General features: G+C 40.2%; 1 protein-coding gene across 1 annotated transcript in view; it reads right to left on the bottom strand.

Annotated features, from left to right (window-relative positions):
• Positions 1-12,790, bottom strand: part of LOC122550328 (obscurin-like) — a 784,231-nt gene that overhangs the window by 444,434 nt on the left and 327,007 nt on the right. The window contains exons 33-34 of the mRNA XM_043691054.1: positions 11,575-11,841; positions 755-1,021 (exon numbers count right to left, since the gene is read on the bottom strand). Of these exons, the coding sequence (XP_043546989.1) occupies positions 755-1,021; positions 11,575-11,841 (534 nt within the window). The remainder of the gene's footprint in view (positions 1-754; positions 1,022-11,574; positions 11,842-12,790) is intronic.

Here is a 12,790-nt window from a genome sequence, read left to right as displayed (position 1 = left end):
GATCTTGGTGTGCAGGTACATAGATCCCTTAAAATGGACAGGGTTGTTAAGAAAGTATATGGTGTTTTGGTTTTCATTAACAGGGGGATTGAGTTTAAGAGTCGTGAGATCTTGTTGCAGCTCTATAAAACTTTGGTTAGACCTCACTTGGAATACTGCGTCCAGTTCTGGTCGCCCTATTATAGGAAAGATATGGATGCTTTGGAGAGCGTTCAGAGGAGGTTTACGAGGATGCTGCCTGGACTGGAGGGCTTATCTTATGAAGAGAGGTTGACTGAGCTCGGACTTTTTTCATTGGAGAAAAGGAGGAGGAGAGTGGACCTAATTGAGGTATACAAGATAATGAGGGGCATAGATGGAGTCATTAGCCAGATACTATTTCCCAAGGCAGAAATGACTGACACGAGAGGTCATAGTTTTAAGCTGGTTGGAGGAAAGTATAGAGGGGATGTCAGAGACGGGTTCTTTACACAGAGAGTTGTGAGAGCATGGAATGCATTGCCAGCAGCAATTGTGGAAGCAAGGTCATTGGGGACATTTAAGAGTCTACTGGACATGCATATGGTCACAGAATTTTGAGGGTGCATACATGAGGATCAGTGGTCGGCACAACATCGTGGGCTGAAGGGGCTGTTCTGTGCTGTACTGTTCTATGTTCTATATATAAATTAATGATAATGCTGCATGGGAATATTTTTAAATGTTTGTTAAAAAACAAAAAAATCACTAATAGGAGTAAAGTAGATTGCCTTACCTTTCACTTTTAAGCAGCTCTTTGTCTTCTTGTCACCAGAATCACAAGTATACTCTCCTGAGTCATCTAGTTTCAAATTATGAATAAGCAATTCAACACTGGTACCATTTTGCTTCATTTCATGTTTGTCACTTGGATGAAGTAAAATAGATCCTTTTCTCCATTTCACTGAGGCATCTGCCTTAGAGAGTTCACAGCAAAGTGAGGCATTGTCTCCCTCCTGAACTTCCATATTCTGAAGCTCTTTTTTGAAGTGCACAGGCAGGGCTAAAAGAGACAATAATTGTACATATTTAGCTCAAGAAGATGATAATGCATGGTCATGGGCATTGAGTTCACGTCCAAAACCCAAATCTTTGGATTCACAACAGCCCGATATTATTGTCTTGATGAAGGAAATGTATATCTATACATGTTTGCAAAAGAAATTTCAAGAAGTGCTGCACAACCAAGAAACCACATACTATTAAAGGATGTGTTCCTTATTTTCAATATTCCACCCTTTCAACACTCTGCAGGCTCCAGAGTGATTTCTCTAAACTGACACATCTCATCCTACCATGGATATTAGAAAAAGAGGCACTTGCAGTTTAACAGCTCTTCAACGCTTCAAGGTTTATGAAAACAATGGGACTGTCATTTTTGCTGCTCATAATCCATAAAAGCTTACTGATAAATTTAAAAATAAGATTCCATAGTTTTCAGATCAGTAGCCGTTTGGCTCAAAAATTGCTCATTTTTCCTGGAAAGAAAATGCAATTGCTGATGCATTTTCCTAAATGTAAACTGTCATACTTTTGAGAGTGTGACCAAGAAAGTTGAATAGTAATTAAGAATATGGAGGGAGGAAGAATCAACGGTTTTGAGTTTAGTGTTTCATTTGTTGTTTCAGTGTTACTAACCTTGTCATTTAAATCAATGAAATTAATTTTTAATGAAGGAAATGATGCTTAATGTTTTGAGGGTGGAGGCATGTTGGAACCCTTACAGATTTTTCATTATTTTTTATTTTGTTCTTTTATCAATTTTAGTTTGGAGCTGTAGAACTATAAGCTAAAGATAACTTTTGGACTGTGGGAAACAGCTTGTGTTGAAAGGAAAACAGATCATCAAGCTTTTGTTTATTTGTTAGGTCAGACCTGAAAGTTAATTGCAGATTGGTTCCTGGTCAAGATTTTGCAGACAAGTTATCATTGGGGAAGAGCATTATGTCTAAACAGATAGCAGAAGTTAGTTAGTAATGAGGTCAGTACCTGGGAATTGGTTGCAAGTCTGGAAAAGACCTTATTCTCAAACAGATGGCAAATGTTGAATGGTAACTAAAGGGAGGCAACAGCCTAGTGGTATTTCCCTGGATGATTATTCCGGACCCCAGTGAATATAGTGGGGACCTGGGTTTGAATCCTGCCTTGGCAGATGGTGAAATCTGAATTCAATAAAAATCTGGAATTCAGATTCTAATGATGACCATCTGATTCACTAATGTCCTTTAGAGAGGGAAACCATGTTTACTTGTCTGGCTTACATGTGACTCCAGGCCCACAGCAATATGGTTGGCTCTTAACTGTCCCCTGGGACGCTGGCCTAGTTGGCAATGCCTTCATCCAATGAATAAATAAAAAACTAGGACCTTGTGGAGAGGCAGGCAGTCAGTTAGGGAGTGGTCAGAAATTAGGTTTGGATTGTGTTTTCAGTGAAAAAGAATCCAATTGTTGATAATTTGAAAGCTCCCTGCCTAATCTCCCTTGTCACCTTTTGGAAGCTCACAGAATAGAAAACTAAGTTATAGGTATTACTGCTTTTATCTCATCGATCAGCATCTTCAGAAAATCAACCAAGAAACCATTATCAATGCTTAAGGAACAATGCATCATGAAAACCACTTAAGTAATCTGGCAGTTTTGATCTTTGATTCATCTCTTACCTGTGTTGTTGTTTAATATTAGTCTAGTAAAGTTACTATATTGTTAGTAAATTGCTATGTTTTCTGTTTAATATGGAAACCAATGTCTGGAATTGATTATTCACAGAGTCTGGGATTGGGTTATTCAGAAGTCTAGTTAGGAAGTGAGGTCAATTTTGAGGGTCTTTAAAGATTTTAATTTTAATGTGTTGTGAATATAGAAATAGACAGATTAGATTCCCTACAGTATGGAAACAGGCCCTTCGGGCCAACAAGTCCACACTGACCCTCCGAAGAGTAACCCACCCAGACCCCTAACTAATGTACCTAACACTATGGGCAACCTGCACATCTTTGGACTGTGGGGGGAAACCAGGGCACCCAGAGGAAACCCACAAAGACATGGGCAGAATGTGCCAACTCCATACAGACAGTCGCCCAAGGCTGGAATCGAACCCAGGTCCCTGGTGATGTGAGGCAGCAGTGCTAACCACTGAGGCCACCATGCCGCCCATTATTTGCCCCCTGTTGTAACAACTCTTATTCTCACCTACAGACTAATTCTACATTTAAGTTTCTCAGCCAATTCTCTTTCTCAGTATTGGACTGATTTCTTCCTTTATTAACATTTTTCTGGCAAATCCTTCCTAAATATTGAATACCCTTAGTTATTCAGTACCGCCTTAGTTACCTGCAGCCATATGTCTTTAAAACAATCATAACTGTCTTATACCACATAGTCTGAACAATTATTTCAACTGTTGATCAGTTTACCATATTGGGAGTCTCCATGCACTCAGATACAGTACATTTAGATGTATATTTTAATATTTTTATTCTTGTTTTGTACAACAGACCTATTTTTGCTAGCTCCTATCTTCTCTGCATTTCATTTTCAATGTTTTCTACCTTTAGTTTCTACCTTCGTTTCTTTCCTTCCTTCTCCATCTGTCCCAGTTCATATCTATATGCCATTCAAACCATCCCACACCACAGTAGTGAATGCTTGTGCAAGGTTATTGGTCCCGATCTAGCCAGGGTGTAACTGAACAGCTTGTACTAGACCTGCACATGCCAGTGATTCAGGAATCTAAATCTCTCCTACTGCATCACTGTAGCCGTGCATTAATCTAATCTATTCTCCTATTTCTGTTCTCAGTGGCAGGTGGCAATGGGGGTAATCCAAAGATTCCAACTCTGATCTCCTTTGTAATTTACCTCTTAGTTCCTCTGCATTACCCTGTCCACCAGGACTACCAGGCCTCTGACTGCGAAGTAGAGCCCCAATTTCCCATTATCAGCCATGCGTTGGAGCAAACGCAATGAACAATGCACGGCAGCTACAGACTGATAGTACTTGACTAGATTCTCAGTGCCTTTTAAAGATGACCTTTCAGAACAATCCCAAGTATAGTGAACATGTACGGCTATACCAAATGGGACAACTGACCTAGCATCGCATATGAGGAGAGAGGGACAGATTTTTAATTAGTAACAGATTCAAGAGTTATAGGAGCGGGCAGGAAAGTGGAATCAAAGTCAAGATGAGATCAGTCATGGCACAGCACGCTTCAGAGGCTGACTTGCCTATTCCTGCTCCTGATTCTTAAGTTGTTATGTATGTTAGGAGTGCCACCTGAGCATGGTACGTAATTAACAATGTGAATTTGAGATTCTAGCGTACAAAGATTCATTGGACCTCACTGACAGACACCCTCTATGAAACTCAATGAAAATTACAGCTTGCCAAAATATGGTAAGATTCAATCCTCTATCTTGGGTATTAGGAAAAGGGCAGGAGATTTGCACTACCTAACAGAACCAGTACAGGAATGAAGGGTCAAATGGCCTCATTTTACATCATAATAATTCCGTGATTTGCAATGTGTAGCTTCCTCTAGGATGAAGAATATATATGGCTACAGTAACCATTAAATTCTTTGAGAAAGATTTAGTTCGCGCAGAGAAATACTAATTCAGCTAAATTCCTATAAGTCCTCTGGACCTGATGGGACACATTGGAGGGTTTCTTAAAAATGCAACTACTGAATAGTGGATGCATTGTTTGTAAGAGTCCTCAGATTCTAGAAAAGTCTCAGAAGACTGCAAAACTGCCAAGGAGAACTAACTAAACACTAACCACAAGCCAGCTAGCTTAGCATCTGTTGATGGGAAATATTAGAGTCCATTATAAAGAAGGTAAAACTAGAGCATTTAGAAACACATAATATAACCTAACAGAACCAATTTGACTTCATGAAGCGAAAATTATGCCTGCTAAATTTATTATATTTCTTTGAGGAGGTATCAAACAGGATAGATAAAAGGAAACCAGTAGATAATATATTTAGATTTCCAAATTGTACTTGGTAAAGGTACTGCACCTCAGGTTACATTTTTTATTCATTCATGGGATGTGAATGGTGCTGGATGGCCAGCACTTATTGCCCATCCCTAATTGCCCTTCAGAAGGTGGTGATGACAGCTGACTTCTTGAACCGCTAACCATTGAGCCACATTGCCATTAGGGTAGGAATTTCAGGATTTTGACCCAGTGACAGTGAAGTAACAACAATATATTTCCAAGTCAGAATAATAAGTGGATTGGAGGGGAACTTGAAGGGGGTGATTTTCCCATGTATCTGCTGCCCTTCTCCACCGAGATAGAAATGGTCATGGGGTTGGAAATTCTGTCTCAGTATCTTTGGTGAATTTCTGCAGTGCACCTTGTAAATAGTACACACTGCTGCTTCTGAGTATTGGTGATGGAGGGAATAGATATTTGTGGGTGTGATGGCAATCAAGCACACTGCTTTGTCCTGGATAATGGTCAAGCTTCTTAAGTGTCGTTGGAGATGCATCCATCTAGGCAAGTGTGGGGTATTCCATCACACTCCCAACTTGTGCCCTGTAAATGGACAGGCTTTGGGGAATCAGGAGCTGAAGTATTGTTTCTTACTGGTGATAGTCAAAGCTTAGCATTTGTGTGGCATGAATGTAACTTGCCACTTGTCAGACCAAGCCTTGATATTTTATAGATCTTGTTGCATTTGAACATGGACTGCTTCGGTATCTGAGGAGTCGTGAATGGTGCTGAACAGTGTGCAATCATCAGCAAACATCCCCACTTCTGACATTATGATAGATGGAAGGTTATTGATGAAGTAGCTAAGATGGTTGGGCCGAGGACACTATATTTTCCACACTGTTGGGTAGATGCCATTGTTGTGACGATACTGGAAGAGCTTGGCTAATGGAATGGCAAGTTCTGGACCACAAGTCTCCAGTATTATTGCCAGAATGTTGTCAGGGTTCATAGGCTTTGCAATATCCAGTGTCTCTAACTGTTTCTTGATATCATGTAGACTGAATCAAACTGTTTTAAATATGGTATCTGTAATGCTGGGACTACTGGAGGAGGCAACAATAAATCATTCACTCGGCATTTCTGGGCAAAGATTGCTGCAAATGTTTCAGCTTCATCTTTTGCACGGTTGTGTTAGGTTCTTCCATCATTTAGGAGGGGGATATTCATGGTGTCTCCACCTGCAGAGAGTTGCTTAATTGTCCACCACTGTTGCCGACTGGATGTGGTAGGACTGTAGAGCTTAGCTCTAAATGCTATGGACCAGACCACACTCCCTCAATATTATGGAGATAGCCTAGACCCTAACTTTTACAAGTGAAAGGTGCTGAGTTCCAGATATGATTTGATTGGTCCGCTACTAAGCTTTAATCAAAACACAATTTAATTCTTACAACGCTGTTCAAATACAACAGAACAAAAATTGGCATAGCTTAACTTGTTACATATTTCAATACAGTAAAAGTATTATTTAACCACTAATCATCAACTGTTCCAATACAGGCAGCATCCCATAAACACACCATTTGGCAAAAATGCAATTCAGCAAGACAGTTATGATTCTCACATACTGCCTTTTTCCAGTCCAGGTGAAAGAAACACTGAAAGAAACAATTTGCCCCTTTTGAAATTCAAGAGAAAACCTCACTGTCTAAACTTCACTCTAGTAGCAGGGAACTCAAGCTTTTAGCTCCAACAGCTAGCAGCAACATTCTCAACAAACTGAAAGTAAAACTAAAAGCCTTTTGGATCTCATGATTCTTTTGTCTCACTTTTAAAAAACACAGCAAGGCAGAACTCAAAGTTGTTTATCAACTGCCTGTCTGAAGGAGACATTTCGGCATCACTGTGACAACACCCTTGTGCAAGAGAAACAGAACCGAATATAATACTGTCACATTTCTATCACTTGCCGTTTATGCTGTTTGATATGCAAATTGTCTGTTTGGTATCTTCACAAGATTGGCACCTCATTTTTAGGTATGCCTGGAGTGGCAAAGAAGTGGCATGCCCTCTTGCATTCTCCACTGAACCAGGATTGATCCCCTGGCTTGCTGGTAATGGTTGAGTGGAGGATATGCCTAGCCATAATGTTGTAGATTACATTGAAGTATAATTCTGCTACTATTGATGGACAACAGTACCTCATGGATACCCAGTCTTGAATTGCTAGATCTGTTCAAAGTCTGGCCCATTTAGAATGGTGATAATGCCACACAATACAATGGAGGGTATTTTAAATGTAAAGGTGCAACTTCATCTCCACAACAACTGTGAGGTGGTCACTCTTACCAATACTGTCATGGACTGAAGCATCTACAGCTGTGTAGTGGCAAGATTAAAAATGATAATATTCAAGATTATTAATGGTTAATTGAGAATGTGCAATTGAAGACAAGTGGTTTAATGCAAGGCAGTTGTTTCGGCTGTTGGGGAACCATGTGACACACCCACCTGGAAGATGGTTTTCTGCACAATGGAATATCTGGGAAAGTACTAAAAGCATCCAGAATAGTATTAATACCAGGGATTCTGCAATATTCATTGGATTTTACCTCATACTGAGATCACAACTGGTGCCAGGAAACCTGAGTTCTCCAGACCAGCTGTCATAAAGGGTGGAGTTCCCGAAGGGCACAAGGCAGTGAGACCCAGTAAACATGTTGAACTTGGCTAAAGTAGTTTAAGCTAATAGATCCACTCAGTGAAGCTACTTTTGGAGAACTGTGTACAGTCCTGGCTGCTCTGCTATAGGAAGGGTATCACTGAAGTTGAAAGAATGCAGAAAAGATTTACAAGGATATTACCAGAACTGGAGGGTTTGAGTTATAAGGAGAGGCTGCATACGCTAGGACTTTTTAAAATGCAGCATAGGAGATTGAGCAGTGACCTTTATAGACATTTATAAAATCATGAGGGGCTTAGATAAGCTGAACAGTAAAGGTCATTCCCCTAGATTAGGGGAGTTCAACATGAGAGGTCATAATTTTAAGGCAAGAGGAGAAAGATTTAAAAGGGACCAGACGGGCAACTTTTCACACAGAGAGGATGGTTCGTATGTGGACTGAACCGCCAGAGGAAGTGGTAGATGCAGGTACAGTTACATTTAAAAGAATTTGGAGAATACATGAACAAGAAACGTTTAGATGGATATGGGTCAAATGCAGACAAATAGGACTAGTTTAGTTTGGGAAACCTGATCAGCATGGACAAGTTGAACCAAAGGGTCTGTTTCTGTGCTATATGACTATGACTCTATATATCTAAAGCAGATTGTAGATTATATTGTATAGTTCAGTTAATAAATTCACTCTTCAGCTTGTATATGTTTCTAAATTATATATAGTGAATGCACTCAGTCTTTTTTCCAGGGTTAGGGAATCAAGGACTTGAGGGCATCAGTTTAAGGTTAGAGGGGAAAGAATAAAAGGGAACCTGAGGGACAACTATTTTACACAGAGGGTGATATGTACATGGAATGAGCTTCCCACAGAAGTGGTCGAGGTGGGTACATCAACAACATTTTAAAGGCTTTTGGACAAATACGTGAATAGGAAAGGTTTAGAAGGATATGGGCCAAGTGCAGGGAAATGGGATTGGAGTGGATGGAGATTTTGATCAGCATGAACTAGTTTGGGCCAAAGGTCCAGTCTCCATGCTGTAAGACTCTATAACTCTATTTAAGTAGATTACAGATTTTTATTATATATCTACTGATTTATACTTATTGTTATATTCATAAATATTATTTTTTTTTCAATGTTTATGAGCAGTTATATATTGCTCATAAACATGTTAACTTAGGTCACTTAACTCATACATCCCATGGAATCGACTATTATACCATAACAAGCTGGCAGATTTTTAAGCATAAGGTCAAGCATGTTTTCACCTCTTGTTGGTCCCCTCACCACCTGCTGAAGACTCGGTTTAGCAGCTATGTTCTTTAGGACCCACCAGCTCAATCAGTAGTGCAGCTGCCAAGCCACTCTTGATGGTGGGCGTTGAAATCCCAGTGTACATTTTATGCCCTTGCCACTCCAGTGTTCAACACGGAAGAGTACTGACTCATTAGTGGAGGGAGGACGGTACATGGTCACCAGCAGGAGGTTTTTAAACAGCATACGTTTAACCTGAAGCCATAAGACTTCTTGGGGTCCAAGTCAGTGTTGAGAACACCCAGGGCAACTCCCTCTCAACTGTTTACCATTGTGTCAGCATCTCTGCTATGTCTGTCCTGTCGAAGGGACAGGACATAACCAGGGATGGTGGTGGCTGGAACATTGTCTGGAAGATATGATTCCATGAGTGTGACTATATTAGGCTTTTGCTTGACGAGTCTGGGAAACAGCTGTCCCAAATTTGGCACAAACCCCCAGATGTTATTAGGGAGGACCTTGCAAGGTCGGCAGGGTTGTTTCTGCCGTTGTCTTTTCTGGTGCATAAGTCAATGTCAGGTGGTCCATCTGATTACATGTCAAGGAAATTTTTGATATAACTGAGTGGCTTGCTAGGCCATTTCAGAGGTTAATTGAATGTCGACCACAATGCTGTTGGGTCTGGACTCACATGAAGGCCAAACCAAGTGAGGATGGCTGATTTCCTTCCATGAAGAATTATAACGAAGAACCTGGGTTTTTCCAACAATCAACAATGGATTCATGGTCTTCAGCAGATTCTTAATTCCAGACTTTTTAAACTGAATTCAAATTCTGCAGGATTCAAACATGGATTCCCAGAACATCAGCCAGATTTCTGGATTAATAGCCTAGTAATAATAACACTAGGCCATTGCCTCTCCTAAAATAACAACTTAATAAGGTAAGAATTCAAATGGTTGGAACTAGTATCTTAGCATGAATAGAGCATTGGTGAACTAATAGAAGACAGAATTGGGATAAATGGTGCATTTTGAGATTTAATAATTCCATAAGGATCAGAGCTAAACCACAATTATATACAATTCATGTTAATGACGAGGATAACAGAAGTGAATGTATTATCGCCAAGTTTATGAATGACACAAAAAAATGGGAATGATAATGAAACAAAGAGTTAACAGACAAATTACAGATAGATTCAGTGAGTGGGCAATTGGAATATAATGTAGGAGAAAATGAGGTTATCCACTTTGTCTAGATGAATAGATTAGCTGAAAATAATTTAAATGGGGAAAGACTGCAGAAAGCAGCAATACAGATGATTTGGGGGTCTTTGTGAAACCAATCTGAAGCCCACCTAACCTACACGATTCCATTTTCATCCACATGTTTATCCAATGACCATCTAAACACCTTTAAGGTTGGCAAGTCTACTACTTGTTGGAGGTAGGGCATTCCACGCTCCTACTACTCTGAGTTTTAGTCCCCTTGGCTAAGTAAAGACAATGCTATTTGAGGCAGCCCAGAGAAAATTCACTAGATTGATGCCGGGTACAAGGGGATTTTCCTACGAAGAGAGGTTTAGTAAGATCACCTTGTACTCATTAGAGTTTAGAAGATTCCTTGGAGGCTTGACAGGGCAGATGCAGAAAAATGGTTTCCCTTGTAAAGGGTCTAGGAGCAGAGGTCATTATCATAGAATAAGGGGATGTCCATTTAAGACAAAGATGAGATGGAATTTATTCTCTCAGATGGTAATGAATCTGTGGGCTTCTTTATCACAGAAGGGTGTCAAGGCTGGGTCATTAACTGTATTCAAGGCTAAGATGGATAGACTTTTAATCAATAAGGGAATCAAAAGTTATGAGTTTTAGGAAAATGAAATTGAGGATTATGAACTCATTGAATGGGAGAGCAGATTCATGGGCTGAATAGCTTACTTCTGCTCATAGAAATGTGGTCCACTGTTAATGCTGGACTAAAGCTTTGAAGTTCCAAACTTCCCAGACTTGGGAGTGATGTTTGAAAATGTCCATAACAATTCCTTACACTAAATACATTTCTTTGCTTGATGTAAGGAGCTCTAGACCCAGGATTTGTGGGGAGAAAACAGAGTTAACATTTCGAGTTTTGGTGACTTTTCATTAGAACGCGAAGGACCTTGGTACTTGGTATAACCACTGACTACCTCATAGGACACTGCTGTGCATTCCTGTATTATTCAAAATAGCAGGCAGCTTTGCATATTGAGCAAGATCTGTGCAGAGATGCTCTACAAAAAGATGCCAGACTTGCTGAGCATTTTGTTTGTATTTCAGATCTTCAGCATCTGTAGTACCTTTTCATGGTGTGTGCAAGCTCCTACATTGCAACAAATAGGCAAGCATCACTGTTCCCTCACCCAATATCAGGCCTTATTCAATCTTTTCTATGCTTAGTCCTTCTAATGCATTCAACACACTCATACAAGCACATTTATTTTACATCAGAATGGTTTCATTTTCCTCTGGAAACAGAATATTCAAATCTACATTGCAACAAATCTCCCTTTACAGAGAGTTGTCTACTCATTATTAGACATGCACATGGTTTTATCTGGCTATGTGAAGAACTGAGAAGGACATTAGGTAGAAAGAAATGCCAAACTCATTTCATAAAAGAAGCTGATTACCTTTTACTTTTAACAAAGCAGTTGTCTGTTCTTCCCCAGAGTCACAGGTATATTCTCCAGCATCTTCAAGTTTTAAGTCATGAATAATCAGCTCAATATTAGAACCTTTTTGCTTTATTTTGTATTTATCATTAGCATCGAGTAACATGGATCCCTTTTTCCATTTTACAGGGGCATCAGGTTTTGTCAGCTCACATTGCAATGTGGCGACACTCCCTTCTTTATGTTCTTTATTCTGAAGCTTCTTCTTGAAAAGCACTGGAAGCACTAGAACAGAAAAGTGAAATGCCTTCTTGAGTGACTCTACATAACTTCTTCACTGCAACAATTTACCAAGTAACAAAATGCACAAGCTCACAAAAAAACAAGTGTGCCAGCAATTTCTCAGATGATAGCAGTCTCACCGGTAAGTCAGAGGATTGTGGGCTCAATGTGGCAGTGTTGTGCAGGATCTAGGGAGTGAGTACTGTCAAAAATGCCATGTTCCTGTTTAACTCAGGAACCTGGAAGGTGTAAATGATCTTCTGGAACTATTTCATAAAATTATTTCTTATGTTCTGCCCAACACTGATGTAAAAAGTAGATTATCTGGAGATTTTCATATTGCTGTTTACAGAATCTGGGTTTGCACAAACTGATTGCAGAATTCAGAGCCATAGAGTCATAGAGATGTACAGCATGGAAACAGACCCTTCGGTCCAACCTGTCCATGCCGACCATATATCCCAACCCAATCTAGTCCCACCTGCCAGCACCCGCCCACATCCTTCCAAAGCTTTCCTATTCATATACCCATCCAAATGCCTCTTAAATGTTGCAATTGTACCAGCCTCCACCACTTCCTACGGCAGCTCATTCCATACACGTACCACCCTCTGTGTGAAAGGGTTCCCCCGTAGGTCATAGAGTCATAGAGGTGTACAGCATGGAAACAGACCCTTTGGTCCAACCCGTCCATGCTGATCAGATATCTCAACCCAATCTAGTCCCACCTGCCAGCACCCGGCCCATATCCCTCCAAACCCTTCCTATTCATTTACCCATCCAAATGCCTCTTAAATGTTGCAATTGTACCAGCCTCTGGCAGCTCATTCCATACACGTACCACCCTCTGTGTGAAAAGGTTGCCCCTTATGTCTCTTTTATATCTTTCCCCTCTCACCCTAAACCTATGCCCTCTAGTTCTGGACTCCCCGACCCCAGGGAAAAGACTTTG

Source organism: Chiloscyllium plagiosum, chromosome 5 (genome assembly GCF_004010195.1).
Source record: "Chiloscyllium plagiosum isolate BGI_BamShark_2017 chromosome 5, ASM401019v2, whole genome shotgun sequence".
Lineage (NCBI taxonomy): Eukaryota > Metazoa > Chordata > Chondrichthyes > Orectolobiformes > Hemiscylliidae > Chiloscyllium > Chiloscyllium plagiosum.
Note: the sequence above shows the minus strand (reverse complement) of the source record. Positions and strands in the feature narration are given on the sequence as shown.